The 23,238-nt window shown below is 42.2% G+C and overlaps 1 protein-coding gene across 3 annotated transcripts in view; it reads left to right on the top strand.

Annotated features, from left to right (window-relative positions):
• The window catches only part of LOC125460992 (uncharacterized), a 96,631-nt gene that overhangs the window by 7,566 nt on the left and 65,827 nt on the right, over positions 1–23,238 (top strand). For 2 of the 3 annotated variants that reach the window (XM_048549246.2, XM_048549248.2), the window contains exons 2-6: positions 7,443–7,540; positions 11,603–11,700; positions 15,951–16,025; positions 21,000–21,066; positions 22,453–22,610. In XM_048549246.2, the coding sequence (XP_048405203.2) occupies positions 7,443–7,540; positions 11,603–11,700; positions 15,951–16,025; positions 21,000–21,066; positions 22,453–22,610 (496 nt within the window). Of the gene's footprint in view, positions 1–7,442; positions 7,541–11,577; positions 11,701–15,950; positions 16,026–20,999; positions 21,067–22,452; positions 22,611–23,238 lie in introns of those variants that run through there. The other variant, XM_048549247.2, reaches the window with a different exon arrangement.

The following is a 23,238-nucleotide window of genomic DNA, read 5'->3' as shown; positions in this document are numbered from 1 at the left end:
AGTTAACTCAGCCACATTAGGGGCATTTAAACAGCCCTTGGATAAGCATATGGATGATGATGGGATAGTGTAGGGGGAGGGGCTTAGATTAGTTCACAGGTTGGCGCAACATTGAGGATCAAAGGGCCTGTTCTGCGCTGTATTGTTCTATGTTCTATGTTCTAAAATACTTTTGGTTGGTTTGATGTTGTAAATGATGCAGCTTTCTGATTATAATATGATGCATGCTTGTGTATTTGACAAGTACTCTTGGTGACCAAGACTCTCAAGTGATGATGCACTCTATGGTGGCTATTGAGCATCATAGATTGCAATTACTTTTACTCAGTGTCAATTGAACTTAAGCCACACCAATCCTGGCCTCCTGCTACTGCACTCTTGCTGATTGAAAGTGATCAAATGTCCTGTTCTTCTCAATCAATTCAGTTTTTGAACACACCTGTAATATTCTGCTTAGCAATACTTTTCTGGAAATATATATACCTTCCTGGATCATTTGAGCTGCCAAAGGGATTAACGATCTGAAATCTCTTTATCCAGTAATTGATCTTTGAATAGAGATGGGCAAGTTTCAACGAGCCCTCTCATTAATGAATTTTAATGCAATCTTAGGTGATAGTTAATAAGTATTATAAGATTCAAACCTAACACTGTTAAATTATAAGTAATGTAGGTTCAGACTAGATTTCCCAGAGTGAAATGATCAGACCATGCGATATGATCTGCACGCAGGGTTATAGATACAATGAGTATTTTCTGTTTCGGTTTCAGGTAGCAGACATTGCACTTTTATTTCTCTCCATTTCTCTGTCCAGCCTGTCAGGAATTTGGAGAAAAGTCGTGATAAAAAGCAAAATGCTGCAGATGCTGGACCCTCTAAATAACGTTGAGGTGGTGAGTGACTCAACCAGTATCTGAGGAGAGATGATCTTAGGGTCCTGAAAGGGTCACAAAGTTTAGGTTAGGAGCAAGAATAGGCCATTTGGCCCTTCCAGCCTAGTCCCACCATTCTGTATGATCATGGTTTAATTCCTACTTGTCTCAGCTCCTCTTTTATGCCAGCTCATGTAAGCCGTCAACGCTTCGATATTTCAAATCTAACAACATTCCCTTTGATACTTTCAGTGATCTAGCCTCCATGACCCTCTGGGTTAGAAGATTCCAAACTTTCACTATCCTCTGGGAGAAGTAATTCCTTCCTACCTCAGTTTTAAATGAGTGTTCCCGATCCTATAACTATATTCAGCCACAGGTGGAAACATCTTCTCCTACATTCATCCCACGCTCTCCACAGATGCTGCTTGACCTACTCTCCTGTTCATGCATTTTCGACTTTTATTACACTCCTTTTTCTGCTGTGCTCTTTATGGAGTGTTATTGTGTGATTCTGTCTTCTAGAGAGTGTTTTGTAAACTGGCAGGTTAATTTATCAGTCGTGGGCCCTTATTCATTAATCTCTTTCTTCTTTTTCCACAAGCTAACTGACATGCCATGTGCCATCAGCATTTTCTGTTTTTATTTAGGTTTCCAGTATTTGCAGCTTTTTTTAAAAAAATCATAATTATTGAATTCAGTTTTGAAAGTCACAGAAGTAATTAGTAAGGCCTGTATCTTAATTGAGATAACAAGGTGTAGAGCCGGATGAACACAGCAGGCCAAGCAGCACCAGAGGAGCAGAAAGGCTGACATTTCGGGCCTAGGCCCTTCTTCAGAAAATTTTCTGAAGAAGGGTCTATGTCCGAAACGTCAGCCTTCCTGCTCCTCTGTTGCTGCTTTGCCTGCTGTATTCATCCAGCTGTACACCTTGTTATCTCAGATTCTCCAGGATCTGAAGTTCCTACTATCTCTGTCTCTTAATTGACTTGTTTTGGGAAAGGCGGGATTGGGAATAATTGCAATAGACAAGGTCAGTTCATGATCATTTGGTGGTTTTAGCATTGAAAAGCAAAATGAAAGTCAACTGTTGTAGTGAGCACCTGTGTTAGTTGAGTCTCAACATGTAGCATTCTCAGAGATAATGGGAACTGCAGATGCTGGAGAATCCAAGATAACAAAGTGTGGAGCTGGATGACCACAACAGGCCAAGCAGCATTAGAGGAGCACAAAAGCTGACGTTTTGGGCCTAGACCCTTCATCAGAGAGGGGGATGGGGAGAGGGTTCTGGAATAAATAGGGAGAGAGGGGGAGGTGGACCAAAGATGGAGAGAAAAGAAGATAGGTGGAGGAGAGTATAGGTGGGGAGGTAGGGAGGGGTAGGTCAGTCCAGGGAAGATGGACAGGTCAAGCAGGCAGGATGAGGTTAGTAGGTAGGAAATGAAGGTGCGGCTTGAGGTGGGAGGAGGGGATAGATGAGAGGAAGAACAGGTTAGGGATGCTGGGACAAGCTGGGCTGGTTTTGGGATGCAGTGGGGAGAGGGGACGAGCTGGGCTGGTTTTGGGATGCAGTGGGGGAAGGGGAGATTTTGAAGCTTGTGAAGTCCACATTGATACCATCGGGCTGCAGGGTTCCCAAGCGGAATATGAGTTGCTGTTCCTGCAAACTTTGGGTGGCATCATTGTGGCACTGCAGGAGGCCCATGATGGACATGTCGTCTGAGGAATGGGAGGGGGAGTGGAAATGGTTCGCGACTGGGAGGTGCAGTTGTTTGTTGCGAACTGAGCAGAGGTGTTCTGCAAAGCGGCCCCCAAGCCTCCGCTTGGTTTCCCCAATGTAGAGAAAGCCACACCGGGTACAGTGGATACAGTATACCACATTGGCAGATGTGCAGGTGAACATCTGCTGAATATGTAAAGTCTTCTTGGGGCCTGGGATGGGGGTGAGGGAGGAGGTGTGGGGACAGGGGAAGGTGCCGGGTGTGGTGGGGTTGGAGGGCAGTGTGGAACGGACAAGCTCGCCACTCGCCAGGAGGTGTGGGGGCAGGGGAAGGTGCCGGGTGTGGTGGGGTTGGAGGGCAGTGTGGAGCGGACAAGCTCGCCAATATTCCCTGGAAATCTATCACCACCCCTCAGCTGGGTCAAAGACTAGAAAGTCTCTCCCTGACAGAATTGTGGATGACCTTACAAACCAAGGACTGTGTCAGTTTGAGTCAACAGCTCACCACCAGCTTTTGAAAAGCAAAATGAGTTGGACAATAAACATTGGCCTTGCTCTCTTTATAGCACTTCTCATGCAGAAGCATTATCAGCTGACAGAGCATCCAGTTGGTCAGCACCATCCCTCTGCCCCGTTAGAAGTTTTAGGCTGCGTTTGAGGTGAAGAGATTGTTCCAATGAGAAACAAAGATCTGAAAAAGCAGCATAAGAAAGCAATTCTCTTTTTTCTCCATTTCTGATTTTGATGGGCAGAATTCAAGCCAGGCAGCACTATGAATCTATGTTTGAATGACAATGAGTAATCTGTGAAATGTTGGCTGCTACTTGGAATCAGGCAGAAAGTAACCTTGAAGTGGCTGAAATCTTTTTAAACTTAAAAAGCATTTGTAAATTCAACCCATTGTGACTTATGAGACTTGCCACAGATATGCTGTGCATGATTTTCTATACAGACAATCTTGTGCACCCTGTCGGGCAAGAGACAGATAAAATTATTGACTTGGTAACCGCAAAAAAAATCAGTAAAGCTATTTTATCGTGGAAAAGGAAAAGGAAATAAGATAACAATCTTGCATTGCTATAGTGCCTTTCAATATTTGAGGACTTCCCAAAGTGCTTCCATAGAAAAGTTACTGCTTAGGAAGAGGCTATTCAGCCCATTGTGACTGCACTGGCCAAATAAAAAAAAATTAGGTCATTTCCAGCACCTGGTTTGTAGTTTTACAGGTTAAAGAGGTCCAAGTGCACATCCAGGTTCTTTTTAAATGGGTTGAGGGTTTTTGACTCAACTGCCAAATTTGGCTCTGAATTCCAGACACACACCACTCTCTGGGTGCAAAAGGTTTCCTCTGATCCTCCACCAATCACCTTAAATCGCTGTCTTCCCTCCGCTAGAGCCAATAAGTCTCCTTTGTCCACTCTATCCAAGCTCTTCATAACTAGGTACACTTCACTTAAGTCACCTTTCAGATTCTTCTATTCAGTGGAAAACAACTCGAGCCTCTCTGTTGAATTACTTTTGAAGTGTAGTCATAGTGGTAATGTAAGAAACCAAGATCGGAAGGACTCAAATTTGGGATCGGACCTGAAACAATATCTGTATATTATAAATAATTTGACATAAACAACCTTGCAAGACCAGCCTCATTCAAACCCAAGTAATGTCATCAGAGTAGTGATCACAGCATATCCCTTCATAAGTTTGATAAAAGAATGTCCCAGACAATTAGCCTAGAGTTTTGCATTAGTACATAAGCACTATCATCTCCCCAACTTACTGCAATGTTCCTTACAGCAGCTGTGTTGCAAATTAGCTATATCACAGCAGTAACTGACCTTTAAAATATTTGATTTCATTATGGTTATCAAAGGCTATCATTCCACATATTCAGCTTCTCCATTATCTTTTCTCTACCTCTGATCCAGATCTTTAAAAACAAACTATCATGCTCAGTCTTGAAGAGTCAATCTTTTGGCAGATTAAGGTCCAAGTTTGTACAGTGAACTGTGAGATTTACATACGTTTTAAAAATATTATTTATTGTAAATTTGGGTTTCTGGTTTTTCAGTTAGTAACCAGTGGGATTTCTGAGCATCTGAAGTTAATAACTAACTTGTGAGCATTTCTGTAGCCATGGTGATTCCTTTTAAAACAGTTTTTGAGGCCTGCTCCAGAACTACAGGGTTTCGTGTGCACCATTTATGGATTTTTGTAAAAAGTTTGGATTGTTTGCCGACCCTGTGGGTTTAATAACAGGGCCTCAGGTTTTGCTGGAGGGTCCTGGAAATGGATTTTTTTACTCTTAAGGGAAACATGAATAGTTGAGATTCGGAGACTTGTGTTTTGTTTTTGATATTTGATTGAGTGGGGCTGTCCTATGAAGTCAAAGTGAAACAGAAATTACTGGAGAAACTCAGCACATCTGGCAGCACTTGTGGAGAAAGAAACAGAGTGAACATTTCAAGTCCAGTGACCTTTCTTTAGAGATACCAAAACCTCTGAAATTGAAGCAAATTAACTTCTTTCAATGGACTGGGAGTGGGGGTGGGTGGCCAGCATACAGATCCACCATTGTTGGATTAAGGATTCAAACCCCAGACTAACGTTCTGGGGGCATGAGTTAAAATCTCTCAACGGGAAATGGAGAAATTCAATTAAACAAAAGTAAATCAAAAGACTGGCGAGCATGTAACCACAGTCAATGATTGCAGAAGCTGTAAACATTGTTATAAATTTGTCACCATCTAGCTCAATTGTATCCTTTAAGGAAGGAAGCCCTTACCTGGTCTGACCTACATGTGACTCCAGACCCACCACTACGTGTTTGGATCTTAATTGACCTCTGAGATGACCTCACAGCATCAAATGCTGGACTTACCAGCAAATCCCACAATCCTTGAAAGTATAAAAGTGACCCATGATCCACAGATGAGGCTATTGGTGACACTGCTTTATCCATTTTTACTCATTTTAGTGGAAAATGCAGCCTGCAAAATCTGGGGAAGACTTTGCACATGTATAGTTATTTATAGAACATCTCCCACATTTAGCTACCCAGAAAGTAAAATGCTCGCAAACCTTGCTCTCCCTCTCATTGTTTTACCAATAAACGAATGTAAAGGTTAAAGTTCAGTAAAAGTCCTATGTGGAAATTAGAATTGATACTACAGGGCAACACAAATGTCACATTCAACATGTTTAATTTACCCATCTTTTAAAAATTTTGTTCCTGGAAGGGGTACATTGCTGGTTAGGCCATTCCAAATTGCCCAGAGAGCACAGCAAAGTCAGCTGCATTGCCACGGGCTTGGAGTTGCATGTAGGCCAGACCAGACAAGAGCAGCGGATTTCCTTCACTAAGGGGCATTAGTGAACCAGATGGATTTTTGCACCAATTAATAGTACTTATTTGGCCTGCAGTAGGCTAGCTTTTTACATTGAATTCAAATTTCACTATTTGTCACGGTGGTGAATTAAACCCATGCACCACTATCATTAGCCTGGAATTCTGGATTACTAGTCCAATGACATTACCACTACACCATTGCTTCATCTCTGAAATCTAAAAGCTTGGATTCTTAATTTGGATGACACCATTCTTCCCACAAATCTTCCCTCTTGTTATTTAACCCTAAACCAGATGGCTCTTCATGGCTATTTCACCAGCACCATATTGGGACGAGCTTTCAATTCCAGCTTCGTTAAATAGTTGCATTTAAATTTTCCCTTCTGCTGTGGTAGGATTTGAACCCATTTCCCTAGAACATTAGCCTGGGCCTCTGGCTCACTGGTCTGGCAACATTGCCATCACACCAACATCTCCACCATCCTCTGTTACATACAGCAAACTGAAATGGAAGGAAATGCAGTTAAGTGGATTGTTTAAAGACATTGGGACTTTTTGAGGAGAAAGAAGGAAAAGTGGTGAATTTCAAAATCATGGATGGGCTGGATGAGAGCAGATGAAGTACGAATCAGGAATAACAACCAGAGTGTGTAGGTTTAAAATGATTTGCAAAAGGAGCAAATGTTATGGAGAGAGAAATCTGCTTCACTCAGTGTGTGCTTTGGGTGTGGGATTCACTGCCTGGAAGTGTGGTGGATGCAGGTTCAAATGAGATATTCATGAAGGTACAAAATGATTGTTTGAACAGAAATAGTATGCAAGGATATGTAGAAAAACAGGAAGTGATGACAGTGGGTAATGATGACCATTTGAAGAGCCAGTGTAGACTCAATGGCCTCCTTCTATGTTGTACTACATCCTCTATTGGATGACAGTATTTTGAAAAATTTTGAACTCGATTTACGATACTTCAGTTTAGTCTGGATTTATGATGACAAAGTGTTTGAATGATTTTCACCCATTACGAAAGAAGACACAGATTTTTGTGGTAGCAGAACTGAGGAATGCAGAATGCAATGAACTGTAATACACCAACAGTGAGCTCACTGCCTGTGAGAGAGGATCCATCAAGTTCATAGCCATGACTAACTTCCCTTTCATTCGCTGTTCATGTCCATTTTTAATAGTAACCTTGAGGGAGAGTTTACAGAAGCAAAGTGAAACAATGGAACCTTGAAAATAATGTTACAGAGCTGCTCAACCACGCTCATTGTTTCCCTTGTCAATGAAAAGCAAAAGACTGTGAAAGCCAGAAATCAGTATTAGGAACAGAAAACCCTGTGGTGGGAGATGTGGCAGAGTTCAGAAGGAGGAAAAAAAACAATTGTATCAGTAACAATATGAGTTTCCTCTCAATAAAATACCGAGTATTTCCAGAGGGGTGATTACTTCCTTCTTGTTTGGATGGTGTTAAATGCTCTGTGTATTTTTCTTCCCTCATAGGGTTTTCAGCAGGCAATGGTGACAGATCACGAGCTCACACTGCAATAGGTCGCTTCTCAACGGTGTGTTCACCCAGACAGATACATGACACAAATAAGGTTAGTGTGAGCATATCAGTTCCCTTCCAGATACTTCTAATCAACCTGTTCACACATACCAAGGCCAGATAGGGCACGAACCCAGGCCTCCTGATCCTATGGTCGAGACACTACCTATATACAAACAGCCTTTCTAAACAGCCTTTCTAGTGCTGACTTTTAATCCTTGCCCATTCTTTTGTGAAGAAGGTGTTTAGGATTACAGCATTAAGGTGCATCATTGTTAATCGCTGAGAGTAAAGTAGATTATTAGAAGTCAATTAGGGATGGAAATTAATGCCAGTGACTCCTGTATGCAAAGTCTTAGCAAGAAACAAGCTGTCAGCGTCAAGATTGTATTATCGACCGTCAAAAGAGGGAAAATACACACTTAATACAACGATTCGTTCCCCTCACTAGTTACCCTGGGTGGTATGGTGTTGAAGGAGCATTTAATTGATGGGACATAATAGCAGGTGGAGGCACCCCCACATTTGGACCTCCATCCAATTAGATCTGTGCCTAGAATGCCCACGGAAAGTCTTCTCACCACCCACTGCCCCTGTCAATTGAGGCCCTTTAGAGGTCAATTAATGTCTGAAAACATACAAATCAGGAGCAACAGCTCCCTATCTCTCCTTCACCTTTGATGGCTTGCATTACCTTTAACAGGCTTTGCACGTAAATTAATCAGTTGGAAAAATGCAAGTGATTTACTGGTGGTGGTTAATGGATGAAAAAAGATATAATGGGTCATTTGGTGATTGGAAAAGAATTGGATTGTTGAATGTGAGAGCAGTTCTGGATATGAAAGAAAGAAAAATAAATCAGGAGCAGGAGTAGACTATTCAGCACCTCAGGCCTGTTCGTCCAGTCAATAAATCATGACTGACTGACTACACCATGTTCCCACCTACCCCAATGATCTTTCACCCCATTGTTCATCACGAATCTATCCACTTCAGCTTTAAAAATATGCAGTCATTTCAGCGAGAGAGTTCCAAAGAACTTGAGCGAAAAAAAAAGTCTTCTCATCTCGGTTTTAGTTGAGCGTCTGTTACTTTTTAAGCTGTGAGCCCCAGTTCTCGCACAAAAGGAAACATCCTTCCCACATCCACCCTGTCAGGAAACTTCAGGATCTTCTATGTTTCATTCAGATTGCCTCTTATATTTCTAAAATCCAGCAAATACAAGCCTGTCCTTTCTCTCAAGTCAACCCTCCCATTCCAGTTGTTGGTGTACAAATCCTCTCCAAACTGCTTCCAACTAATTTACATCTTTCCTTAAAGAAGGAGACTATTACTGTGCACAGTACACAAGATGTGGTCGAGCCAGGCCCCTGTATAAGTGAAGTATAACCTCCCTCCTTTTGTAATTAATTACCCTCACAATGCACTCTACTGTTCCATTTGTTTTCCTAATGACTTGCTGCGCTGGCATATTAACCTTTTGTGATTCATGCACTAAGTCACGCATCTCAGAGCATTTCTCACCATTTAGATAAATTGCTTTTCATTCTTCAAGTTGTCCTACGTTTCTACATTATACTCCATTTACCAGATCTTTGACCAGTCACTTACCTATCAATGATAACAAAGTGTGCGGCTGGATGAACACAGCAGGCCAAGCAGCATCTCAGGAGCACAAAAGCTGATGTTTCGGGCCTAGACCCTTCATCAAATCAGCTCTCTGATGAAGGGTCAAGGCCCGAAACATCAGCTTTTGTGCTCCTGAGATGCTGCTTGGCCTGTTGTGTTCATCCAGCTTCACACTTGGTTATCTTGGATTCTACAGCATCTGCAGTTCCCATTATCACTTACCTATCAATGTCTCTTTGTAACGTCCTCGTGTTCTTTTTGAAGTTGTCTTTCCTATCTTTGTGTCAACAGCAGTTGAAAAAGACCCACATATGCTTATTCTTTGCTTCCTGTTAGCTAGCCAATCCTTTATCCATTCCAATATGTTACTCCCTACATCACAAGCCTTTATTTTCCTGAAGTGACCCCTCATCAAATGCCTTTTAGAAATCCGTATACAGTAGGTCACCAGTTCCCCTTTGATCACAGCACATGTAACTTCCTCAAAGAACTTCAATAAATTGGTTAAACATGATTTCCCTTCTTTAGAACATGGTGATTCAGCCTAATGATCCATTTTAAGTCTTTCCATTGCTGCTGGTATTAACCCAGCATTCTGATAATTTCCATTGTGATCAACTTTTTAAGACTTAATCCTGCCTCTAAAAATGTTGTAGTTTTGGGGAGTGCTTGCTATTAGGACAGCAGATGTCAATGGAGTAGAGAAGTCCTGTAAGACCAGAGAAGAGCGGCAGATGTACCACAGCAACTAGTGCTGTCCTTGGAGTTCCTGACCCCAGAATTGCAGATCATGACCTCACCGTAGGTTGTAACCCCACTTTGGGAACCCCTGTCCTAACAGATAGCACAACACAGACCTACAATACTGATTCTTGGGATGGATGAGTCTAATCTCTGAGATGAAGTTGGGAAAGTTAGGGATCCATTATCTGGGCCTAAGCCAAAATGGGACAACGATCCACTGTGGATATAGGGTTTAACAAACCCACAACCTGTATCACCTAGGATGGCAACAGGACTAGATTCATGGGAAAACCATCATCTGCAAGTTCACTTCTGTGCCATGCATTGCCCTGACTTGGAACTATGTCACTGTTCTTTTACTATTGCTGGGTTAAATCTTAGAATTCACTTCCTAACTGCCCTGGAGACGTACCTAGATTACTTGGTCTATTGTGTTTTAAGAAGGCATCTCATAGAATTCATAGGGTAATACAGCATGGAAATGGACTCTTCAGTCCAAATAGTCCATGCCATCATTTTCCCAAACTAAACTAATCCCACCTCCCCATTATCCCTCCAAACCATTCATATTCATGCACTTATTGAAATGCCTTTTAAATGTTATAACTTTACCTGCATTGGATAATTAGGAATGGGCAATAAATACTGACTTAGTCAGTGATGCCCAAATCCCACAAACAAATTTAACAACTTGGAGGTAAAGAAAACGAGACAAGATTAAATGGATTTCCCCCATTGGTGAGTAAGTCAAAGAGAACAGGTGACAATCAATTCCAAACCAATTGCATTCGTCAAGGTGATACTCAATGATTTTTCTGTGGAAGAAAGAAGAGAAATGAAAATCAACTCCCAAAATAACAGATGGACAGATGTAAAAATAGCAAATTTCAAAGAGAAAAAAAATGATGTTGTGCAAGGAAAAGAGTACTGATTGGAATAAAAACAGAAATGTGTCCTTGGGTTTTGTGCAGTGTCCCAGTGAAATGAATCTGAAGCCTGAGAACTGCAGTTCTTGTTTCTTTAACACTTTTACCATCTTCCGAACATAGACTTCAACGAAAGCCACACTCATGTTGTTTTGGGCAGCAACTGTTTGCCTTATGTACCCCAGCTGGATTAATTTTTTATTCCTTTAATTGTCCTATTACCACCGCCTTCTGGATGGCACATTGTCCATCTTATTATTTCATCTCCCTGTCTTCTAAATAAAGTGGCAGCCTCTTCATAAGGAAATAAAGAGAGTTTTATTGTTCACTTAGAGGGTTGTGTATCTTTGGAATTCTCAACCCCAAAGGGCTATAGAAGCTCAGTCATTGAATAAAGTGAAGATTGACAGTTTTCTAAATAATAACAATGTAAAGGGTTACTCTAAGTAAATAGGTGGATGATTAACCCTGATTGTATTAAATTGTGGAGCAGGGCCAATGGGCTGAATGGCTTATTCTGTTCCTATGTTTCACTTTATTACTAACCTTTTCTTTTGTCCGTTCCCCCATCCTCCTTTCCTTTGACTGGCTTCATCCAGTCCTATCAAGAGTTCATCAGCCTGAAATGTTTGCTTTGTTACTGTCTCCACAGACGCAGACATGAGCACTTTTATCTTTGCCTGTTTTATCAATGTGCACAGATGTAAGGGCATGTGTTGAAAATCCTCACTGGGAATGTCTAGCAGTAGATTTGATTTAATCTTACACTTTTGTATCATGATTATTACAGTGTGCTGTGACTCCTTTAACTCCAGGTCAGAGCTTTGATCAGAGAGAAGTTGAACTCCAGGTTTCAAACAGTTCAGCGGATGTTTCAGTCGAGTGATCCTAAGGGAGCAGGCACAGTTTCAAAGTAAGTGATAAATTCTACACAGCTCTTCCTTTGGGAGAAAGCCAAAAGTCTTGATGGATGATACATCTTCCTGTTGTCTTTAGTACACCACAGTTTATTTTGGGCATAGAGTTTGTTGGTTGAATGTTGCTTGAAAGCTGCAAAAGGAGTTGGAGTCTCCAGCAGGCACCTGTTAGTCATCACCTCATTATGTATCATTATTACTGGAATGACAGGCATTTATTACTAATTAATGTTTATTCTTGTTGCCAAACAGAGTCTGTCATGACAGTACAGAAGAAGGCCATTTGGCCCATCACATCCTAGTTTCCTTGAGGACAGTTTAAGACTGCAGTTTAGGCTCTGAGCCTAGGTAATTTCAGCACTACTGATGTAATTCTGTTAGAGAAGTGCCATTTGCACCTTGTGTGCATATGCCCAGCAGAACCCATGGCAAATGTCATGTTAGCGACGGAGTTAATGTGGACATTAGGAGTATGTCTCCAAATAGAACAGGCAGCTTGTATGTCAGTCATTATGAAATTGACAATTTGATTCCAATGCTGAAGTGGGATGTTGTTACTCCACCTAACACTGTATCTTAACTGCATAGAGCTGAATAAACGTTCAGCAGCATGGAGTTCCCTCTCTGTGCACCCCTACATCTCACGTTTAAAGGGATCCCTGGTAATTGCTGACTTCTCTCTACTTGCTGTGCTTGTGTTTGTGGAAGTCTTGACAAGGTAGTTCAGTTTGCTAATTGTAGGTAAGTTATCTATAAAGATACGAAGGTGAAGGGTATTATACCTAACACACATAGAAAGAGGGACTACTAGTACACAGGTATTTTGGGAAGTAGGAACCATACATATGCGATACTGCATTCTGTGAATAAACCTATTGTCAGGAAAAATATTAGTGTTTAGCTTTATACCTCACCGACTGGTTTGGGACCAAATTATCATTGGTGACTGCATGTGGGGTAGATGTTAGTGATGATGACTAAGGCTCTGAGCACAAAATTCAATCTAAGTGATGAGTATCTTGGTATCATTTACACTTGGATGCAGAGTGAGAGGGAGGTGATGGAGATGTATAGAGGCAGAGGCTGTAAAGGAGTTTCAGCAGGATTTTCCAGGTGTATTTTTGCTCCCTGAATATAAGCCAGAGTCTCATCTACTCAAGGAACTTAGCCAACTCCTGCAGCCTCAGAGTGAGGTGTGTGGACAATACTATCAGTGACTAAGAAGGTGTGGCTGTGACATATGGCTTTTCCTTCACTGTCACTGTGTCAAAATTATGGAATTCCCTTCCTGAGGGTATTGTGGGTCAACCTACAGCATGTGGCTCAAAAATGCAATTCAAGGGCAACTAAGGATATGCAAAAAAAAAACACTGGCCAACCAGCAATGTCTGCATCCCACAGTGAATAAATAAAACATGCTGAGTTGTAGGCATCACTTCATTCAAATCTGGTTTCTATAAGCGCAACACCATTTTACACTCCATCTGGTTGCACCCATGATGGCCTCCTTTATTCATTCTCGGGATAAGCGTGTCGCTGGCCAGGCAGCATTTATTTCCCATCCCTGTTTGCCCAGAGGGCAATTACCAGTCAACAATGTTGCTGTGGGTCTAGAGTCACATGTTGACCAGACCGGGTAAGGATGGCAGTTTCCTTCCCTAAGAGATATTAGCGAACCAGATGGGTTTTTCCCAACAATCGACAGTGGGTTCATGGTTATCATTAGACTCTTAATTCCAGATATTTATTGAATTAAAATTCTACCATCTGCTGTGGTGGAATTTGAACCCGGGTCCCCAGAATGTTATCTGGGTCTCTGGGCTAACGGTCCAGCAATAACACTATTAGGCCATCGCCTCCCCCATCTGCTGCCATTCCCACTTCCGTGCTTGTCTGCAGGATTTCCTCAGGGTCCGCTGTGGTTAAAGGACATCTCTCCTACTCCTTCCCTCATACACCATGGCTTTGAACACTGTGTCTGAGAATCTGGCCTCCACACACTGCTATGCTGCACAGTCTACATGCCCTTGCTATCACTCAGACACTCTTCTACAGTCACTTCCAGTACTTGCTGCAGCAACAGTACATTTCCCTTTAGTGGGCGCAGGCTGGCGTTAAGTACTGCAGTGTATGTGGTGCTGCGGTTAAACCTACTTGGGCTTCCTTTTGAGACAGGCAAACGCTCAACAGCACATGTACTGCTGTCCACCGAGGTCGTTTGGATTAGCAGATTGCACTAACTTTGTGTACTGCCTCAATTACATTGAACGGGTGCAGATTAATCATGCATTACAATTCCTGACCCCTTTTCCAAGAAGCTGTTAAGTTTTAGCCAAACCAGCTTTTACATGAATTGGGGATCTGATCCCATGAGCCAGATTCGAATTTTTTTGTTGATTAATCATGGATATGGGCATCAATGGCCAGGGCAGCATTTATTGCTAATCCCTAATTGCCCCTTGATCTGATTGGATAGGGCCACCTTCGGGGGTATGTGAAGAGTTAACCACATTGCTGTGGATCTAGGTCACTTGTTGGCCAGACCGGGTAAGGGTGGCAGATTTCTTTCCATGAATGACCTCAGTAAACCAGATGGGTTTTCATGACAATGGCTACATGGTCATGTTTAGACTAGCCTTCCATTCCAGACTTGAATTGAAACACCACCATCTGGCATGGTGGGATCTATGACCCAAGCGCATAAACCTAGGGTTCTGGACTTCTATCCCAGGATGCCACTGCCATCATCTCAGTTATTTTGTTTTTCCTTGAGGGATTTTCACTGGGATATGGAATGCTGAGAAAGTGAAAACCCCAACAGAAAGTGTTTTTAAATTACATTTAAAGATTTAAGTAATTCATCAGCTGTGAAGCATCGTAAGACATCTCGAGGACACACTGAAGTCTTATATAAATGTTCCTTCTCCCCTGAAGTTGTAAAAAGCAGGGACGCACAGAGCCAAGAGAAGTGAGTGGAAAATCTAAGGGAGTATTAACAGCTCCATGAGTGTGAGCCATCCCAGGTAATTGGGTAGTGATAATGATTGTTCAGTCTGAAACTGGTATGTATCACCTACCTGTTTGGCTTTGGTGGCCTTTAGCCACACTGGGTGCCGCAGTGAAAGCATTTGTAGCAGGAACTGGGACAATTTCTTTATTAGCATTTAAAATCTGTCATGAATGCAAATACTCTTTTTGGAAAAGCTCAGCAGGTCTGGCAGCACCTGTGAAGAAAACATCAGAAGTTAATGTTTCGAGTCCAGTGACCCTTCCCCAGAACTGAGGAATGGTCACCGAACCCGAAAATGCTAACTCTGATTTATTTCTCCGCAGATGCTGCCAGACCTGCTGAGCTTTTCCAGCAACTTCTGTTTCTGTTCCTGATTTACAGCATCCACAGTTCTTTTGGTTTTTACCTATTATTATTCTTGTAATATTATGGTTTTGATTGCAATTGCTTAACCCTTGGATTCATCCTGACATAAGGCAACCAAAAGATCAATTTGTGACATTTTAAACTGTGCTGTTAACATAGTGAGCTACTCCAGAGCTCTCTGGGCAGGCTCTCCACCTTTCAGAATCTATAAAAGTGAGCTTATTCAAAACTCTGCTGCTCATACCCTGACTCACATCAAATCCCTTTTACCCATCGGCATGCGTTCGCTGACCAATCTCCCAACCTGGCATCACCTCCGTTTTATAGTTTCCATCTGGTGTGTAAACTTCTCCCTCGCCTCCTTTCCCACTTTGTCTATTATCTCCTCCAAACATCACAACCTTCCTCAAATCTTGAGCATCCTTCAATCGCTGTGTTGTGCCTTCACCTGCCGAGGTTTTAAACTTCTCTCCTGGGACCCTGGCAACCCCCGACATCACTTTCTTCATTGAGGGCACTCCTTGAAATTCTCCTTTTGCCTAAGGTTTTAGTCATTTGTCCAAAGTTTGCATTGTTTGGCTGAAAGTCTTTATTTTTACTTGTTTCATTTGTGGGATGTGGGTGTTGCTGGCTGGTCAGTATTTCTTGCCCGTCTCTAGTAGCCCTTGTGATGGTGTGCTGTGGATTCCACTGCAATCCATGTGCTGTGGATTGACCCAAAAAGCCATCAGGGAGGGAATTCCAGCCTGCTGTTGATAATTCTTTTGTGAAGCACCTGAGAGAATTTATTGCCTTAAAGAGCCAAAAAAATCGAAATTGTTGTTGGCATGCTAACCAATCATCGACCGTTAACTGTTTTATTTGGCACAGGGAGGCGCTGACAAGGATTCTTTGGAACTTGTGTGGATATTTAAATACACAACAGGTCAATGATTTCCTTGGCAGGTAATTATAATCTTTAAATATATTCCAGTGGTTTCATTTGTTAACAGTTGGAGGTTAATGAACGTGTTGGTTCTGAAAACTGGGAGGGAGAATCTCAGTGAAGTACTGAAGGAATCAAATTATCTTTCATTCTGTTCCCAGCATTCTCACTCAGGCTTTCAGTGTATCAGTGAAGAGGACAGTGGGATGGTTGAGGCGAAGATACATGTTCATAATTAGCCTCGAAGGAATTGAGACTATGAAATTCAAGAGAAGAAGTCATACTTCCAGGTTTAATTTGTCACTTGGGTCCCACATGCAGATCCCATTGGCTGCAGTGAAACCAGAATCTGCTTGTTGGAAATGGGATGATCACAAACTTGCTTTTGCAGTGCTTGGAGAGAGCTGGCACTGTTAAAAATACCATCTTTCAGAAGCAACATTAAAAGATCCCTTCATCACTATTTTGAGGAAGAACAGGGAGTTCTATCCCAGTGCCAAGGTCAAAATCTTCTCCCGAACTAATGTCACTGCAACAGATTTTATTTTAATCCCACTGCCGTTTATAGGATCTCACTGCGCACACTAGCAGCAACTAAAAGCCCAGCTTTAGAAGAGCAACATCGTGGTTGTGTTAATCTGATCACTCCATCTCTGTGCTGCAGTCTTATCAGACTAGATTCATTAGCAAACTCTAATACTTCACACCAAGGCTGACAAAGCTTCCATCATTTCAACTAACACCTACCTCAGAGTCTTACTCTAACAGTAACCTATTGTAGCAAGGTCCCCAGTGCACATGGTGATGGTGAGGAATAGGATCGGTAGGGGAACTCGAGCAGTTGAGTGGACCCTTTCTGGAGAAAGGGTATCTTAGTGAGAAAGTGGCCTAATGGAGAGAGGGAGATACAGACGAAAGGAATTCTTCGACCAGCCTAGATTTTGCATGCAATCTCCCACTTGGAATTTGAGCCCATAAACATGTGACTCAGAGGCAAAGCCACTACCCAGCGAGCCACATCTGACACCTCAATGCTCTGGATCAAGAATGAAGAGATTGTAAACCCGTGGGTGTGTGCATGCCCGTATCCTGTTCTTCCGCCATATTCTGGAGTAAGAAGAAGGGTTAGCGAGAGGCTGGTCACGAGCTGTTTGGATGTATGCAGGGCACTGTTTTCTAAGCTTTTCATCCAGGCTTAGGTTTACTATCTGTGGGACTGTTTTTTCTAAAGATGGATGCCATTCCTACCACTAGCCCTCCACATTTATCTGGACTGTGCAGTCTGGCACCCATACAACAAACTGGTCTGTCTCTCCTGGGTTGTTTTAGGGGCATGGGCTCCTGAGGTGGGACATGAACCAAGGGTCCTTTGGAGCAGAAGTACTAGAACTACCTGCTGAGCCTTTCTAAAAGTCAACTTTTTTATTATCAGAAACAAAAACAGAAGTTAATGGAAAACCTTGGCAGATCTGACTGCATCTATGAAAAGAAATCAGAGTTAACGTTTCGGATCCAGTGATCCTTCCTCGGAACTTATGTCTAATTTCTCTTCACTGATGCTGTCAGACCAGCTGAGCTTTTCCAGTGACTTCTGGTTTTGTTTCTGATTTACAGTGTCCGCAGTTCTTTCAGTTCTGATTATCAGTCTTCCTCATTGATAATAACAAGATGTGAGCTGGATGAACGCAGCAGGCCAGGCAGCATCATAGGAGCAGGAAAGCTGACGTTTCGGGGCTAGACCCTTTTTCTGATGAAGGGTCTAGGCCCGAAACGTCAGCTTTCCTGCTCCTATGATGCTGCTTGGCCTGCTGTGTTCATCCAGCTCCACACCTTGTTATCCCAGATTCTCCAGCATCTGCAGTTCCTACTATTTCTTACTTATTAATGATTTCCTTTTTAATTTCATTACTATCTATTGGCTGGAATCTGTCTCAATTGGCCGTCCCTGAGAGTTTAGTTTGATGCAAATTTCTAGGTTAACCTCTCACTATTTACTAAGGTCAGAGCTAAAAGGCCCAGATATCTCCTCATAGTTCCTTTGTAGCTGTGTTCTGCAGTAGCTCCTTCTAAGCTGAACACTTAACTCTAAGGCAAAATCCAGCTCACTAGTTGAGGAAGTTCTCTGTCACAGACAACAGAAATTTCTTTCCTTCCTTACTGTGCGCACTGTTTCTCCCAAGGGTGAAAAATGCATCTTAATATCACTATTCTAGGTTTTCTACACAACTTTGAAAACTTTGCTCATCTATCTCCTTCTCAATATTAAAACTGTAGCAAAATAAACTTCACGTAAGACAACTGCTTCCCTTCTATTCCTCAACTCAGGCCCAGTGGATTAAATCCTAGAGCTATCTCATCAGTCCTTTCTAATTGAGCTGTAGAAGCTGAGGGGAGGCATTATCTCAGTGCTGTTGGTGCTAGACTATTAATCCAAAGACCCAGGTAAGGTTCTGGGGACCTGAGTATGAGTCTCACTACAAAAATGGTGGAATTTGAATTCTAATTTTTATTTAGATCTGGAATTAAATGTCTAATGATGACTGTCAAATCATTGTCATCAAAACGGTCTCTGATTTCCAAAATGCCCTTCAGGCAACTGTCACTTCTACCTGCTCTAGCATGAGACTCCAGATGCAGAGCAAGGTAATTGACTTTTAATTGTTCTATCATATGGAATCGCAAGCCAATCAGTTCTATCCGAGGCATCTAGGGATGGGTAATGAGTGAATTTATTTAAACATCCTTTATCAATACTGGATTAACTCCACAGAGGCCAGTATCCCAGTCACCAAGCCACCCTTTATTTACACATGGAGAGACTTTAACACTGATTCAGCTCTCTGAGTGAACAGGATGTCTGACACTCCTGATTATATCTGTCAGCCAGGGCTCCCTGACTGGACCAGATGAACAGCCGCAGTCATATTCTATGAAGTCCACCTGGCTGACCTCGTTACGACTACTACAAATACATCCACCCACGCTCCTCGATCATTCTGGAATACTCGGAATTACCAGGAACACTGAGGACCCATTCCTGGTCTTGTTTGAGCCATATCTCTGTCATCACAACATAATCCCATGTAGAAGTTAGTGCCTTTGGCTCACAGAGACTAAATCTCCTGTCACTTTTTGCTATTGTCCTCAATAATGTGCCTGCAATTTTTGTGATATTTCAAGTTTTACTTCTGTTCAGATCTCCCTGTCTCAGAGCTCAGTCCTTCTCCTCCCTGCTGCCTTTTGCTTCCATTTCCCATGCCAAATAACCTCTCCCTGACAGTATGGGTTGTATCCTTGAATGAGAGCATTGATCCTGGTTCTGGTCCTGTTCAGGGGCAGCTATTCATCTTGTAGGGGTGCTCCTTTCTTCAGGATTAGCCCCAGTGTCTCAGTATCTGAAACCGTCCCTCAGGCACGTATTTGTCTAGACCATGCACTGGTTCAGAAATATCCTGTACCCTGACATGAGGCAGCCAACCTACCATCTGGGAATCATTTCTACAGTCACACAAGTCTTTCAATGCCCCTATATCCTGTGGCTAACCATTTCTACCCATAGTTTTTGTCAAATGTAGTACAATCGCCTGACCAAGTGAGGGTTTTGATTCTTACTGGATTCCTGCAAAAAATTGTCTTCCTCTCTGGTTTACAAATTGGAAAACTGGTTAGCAAGTGCCGCTGGATCAGATAACCAACATTAAAATTCAAGAATTCCTTTTTAAATGAAAAGAAGCTAAGAAAATTGAAAATAAGAACATCAAGATGTATGCTGCATTTGGAAAATCAACCTGTTTGGATGTACATTATGACACACCTTTAAGGAAGGTGGGACTTCAATTCGAACCTCCTGACCTGGAGGAAGGGACAGTACTACTGCACCACGAGACCAAACAACAAATGTTAGAAACCTTTGGGCATTCTTCACAGGCAATCTTTCACAATGCTTCCACCTCTTTCAGACAGAGACTTTGAACATATGAGACAAACATGATAAGAGCATAAGATTAGCAGCAGGCCATTTCATCCATTGTGTCTGCTCTGCCACCCAATGAGATCATGGCTGATGTGTTTTTTAATTAATTCATGGGATGTGGGTGTCACTGGAAGGGCCAGCATTTACTCCCCACCCCTGGTTGTCCCTGAGAAGGTGCTGATGAGTTGACTCCTCGAACTGTTGCAATCCATTTGATATAAATACACTCACAATACCATTGAGATGTTGACCCCAGTGACACTAAGGATACGACAATGTATATTCACATCAGGATTATATGCGGCTTGGAGGGTATCTTTAAGATGGTGGTGTTTCCAGGTATCTACATCCCTTGTCTCTGTAAACAGATGTGGTCATGGGTTTGGAAACTGCTGTCAGAGGAGCATAGGTAAATTTCTGCAGTGCATCTTGTAGATAATACACGCTGCTTCTACAGAGCATTGGTGCTGCAGGGAACAGGTGTTTGTGTATGTGGTGCCAATCGTGCAGGCTGCTTTGTCCTGGATGGTTTCAAGCTTCAGTACACCCATCCAGGCAAGTGGGGAGTATTCCACCGTACTCCTGAGTTGTACCTTGTAGATGGTGGACCGGCTTTGTGGGATCAAGAGATGAGTTACTAGGTGCAGATTTCCTAACCTCTGACCTGCTATTGTAACCACAGTGTTTATATGGATAGCCCAGTTCTCATGTGACAATCTTCAATTCTACTTCCCTGCCTTATCCCCATATATTAGAGAAAGACTGCTGTATTTTACATATTTGGAATAGTTTTGTACCTGGGCGGCTGTGACAAGCTACTAATCAGAACCTGCGGCTCTGATTACACATCCTATTAAACTCCACATTTGCATTTCCGGATTATTGTGCCTGTCTCCTAATCTGTAGCGATTGTGTCTTTGTTCAGGGCGCATTCTGCTGATAGTGTAAACTTTTTTATGTCGATGCTTGTCATCAGAATGAGGATAATTATTAAACATTTTCTGTCTTCGTCTCTTTGCAGTTTAGGAATGGCTGGGCTATCACGAATCTCCTTTGCTGACTTTGTCAGCTGTTTCCAGGACGCTGAGGTAAGGAGAAGGTGCTGACAGAAATCATGCGACGCCTTTGTTAAAAAATGAAGTAGCTCATGTATTTCAGAGAAGAAGGACACATTGCTGGAGAATCCTTTTTCAGGAATACATCTTATTCATAAAATTTCTGAAAACACAAACACTTTGGCTTGAAATTAATCTAAACCCATTCCCCTACACTATCTCATCACCATCCATATTTGCTGCTCACAATGTGGTTTTCTCTGCACTGGGAAGATGAAACCCAAACCAGGCGACCACTTTGCAGAACACCGATGTTCTGTCCTCGGAAATTATTTTGAGCTTCCTGGTGCCTGATATTTCCACACACCACGCGTTCTCTAGCTGACATCTCTGTCTCAGGCTTGCTGCAGTGCTCCAGCACAGTGCAAGCTGGAAGAAAGGCACCTCATTGGGGACTCTGCAACCTTCAGGACTTATTATCGAGTTCATTAATTTTAGGGCCTGAACACCTCCCATGCCCTTAGCCCAACCACCACACACCAGCCTTGTCATCACATGGGTTGCTAACACAAGCGACCCATCGTCAGCCATTGATGGTCCCCATTAGCAGCTATTCATTCTCCCAGACTGACTGTTACCCATTCCTTTGTCGACCCAACGCGTCCTCTCTTTGGGCTCCATCTCCACCTATTGTTTACTCCTTACTCTCCCCGTCTTCAGACTAGATAGTAACCTTTTCCTAGCTACAATTAGTCCTGAAGAAGGGTCACTGGACCCAAAATGTTAACACTGCTTTCTCTCCACAGATACTATCAGACTTGCTGACTTTTTCCAGAAAGTTCTGTTTGTCATTTCAGACACGTGGAATGGATGGATTCTCTGTTGAGGAAAGGTTGGACAGACTAGGCCTCGGATTTTAACAAAGTGGATATGAAAAAGATGCTTCTATTTGTGGAAGAATCATTAACTTGAGGTCACTGCTTAAAAATCAGGGTTTGCTCATTGGTACAAAGATTAGGAGAAATTATTCCTCACAGAGGACTGTGACTCTTAAGAATTCTCTCTCTGAAGAAATGGTGAAGGAAGAGTCTTAATTATTTTTAAGGCAGAGGTAGATAGATTCTTTATAACCCAGAGGTGAAAGATTATCAAGGCTAGGCAGGACTGGGGAAACCAGATCATTCATGATTTTATTAAATGGCAGAGCAGACTCAAGGGCTGCCCTGCTCTCAGCTCCCATGCTTATTTAATCACAAGTTTCAAGCTGTCAGTAATGATTTCAGAACTGCTATTTAATGCTATACCAGGTCCATACTTGGTTGCATCTTTAGGCCCCAGGTCAATCATTTACTTACATGGATCTTACTTCAGCCAGTACTTGTTCAGTACTATTTACTAGTTTGAAGTTTTCTTCCATAGGTCAGGAAAACTGAGTGGATAAAGAATATTCAACCGAAGCAATTGCAAGAGACAGGGACCAAAATCGCCAACAGTTGTTTTCTGCTGCAAAACTCACGCAAAGTTGAAGAAACCACTGAAAATCATCTTGCTTTACTTAAACAGAAAGTACAAGAAAGGTGCGCAGTGCCGTGGGATTCAGTCATATTTGATTTGTTCCGACATGAGACTATGTAGTAAGAGGCTTACTGGTGAGGGCACAGACGGTGGTGTGGGGCAAGCAATTTTTGAGGAAACTGTTCATTATCTGTGTCAATTATTGTAGGTAATGAAGACAGGCTTGCATTTTATAATGAGCCTATCATAACTTCAGAAAGTACTATAGTATTTTATAGCTGATGTCGTCTTTATCAAGCATTGTCACTTTTATAATGCAGGGATCACAACAGATAATTTCAGCACAGAATGATTCCACACCTCATAAATGATGAGTCAGGCATAGAAGACCCTATGAAATGAAGCGGATCAGGTATAATCTCCTGTTAAGTCCCTGCTAACATTTATCCCTCAATCAACAGCAATAAAAGGATGACCAATTCATAATGACATAGCCATTTGTGAAAGTTCACCATGTGCATATTGACTGCCTACAGAATAACACTGACCATGCTTCAGAATGAAGATCAATTGTCCAGTTGCATCTATGCCCGCTCCTTAAATGGAGTTAACCATCTTTTTCTATCCTTTCCTCATATACTTCTAAAGCTCAATTCAAATGCCTATGCAGTATAACAAGGTGTGGAGCTG

The sequence above is a fragment of the Stegostoma tigrinum genome, chromosome 18 (assembly GCF_030684315.1).
Source record: "Stegostoma tigrinum isolate sSteTig4 chromosome 18, sSteTig4.hap1, whole genome shotgun sequence".
NCBI lineage: Eukaryota > Metazoa > Chordata > Chondrichthyes > Orectolobiformes > Stegostomatidae > Stegostoma > Stegostoma tigrinum.
The sequence above is the reverse complement of the archived record's forward strand: the minus strand, read 5'-3'. Positions and strand labels throughout refer to the sequence as shown.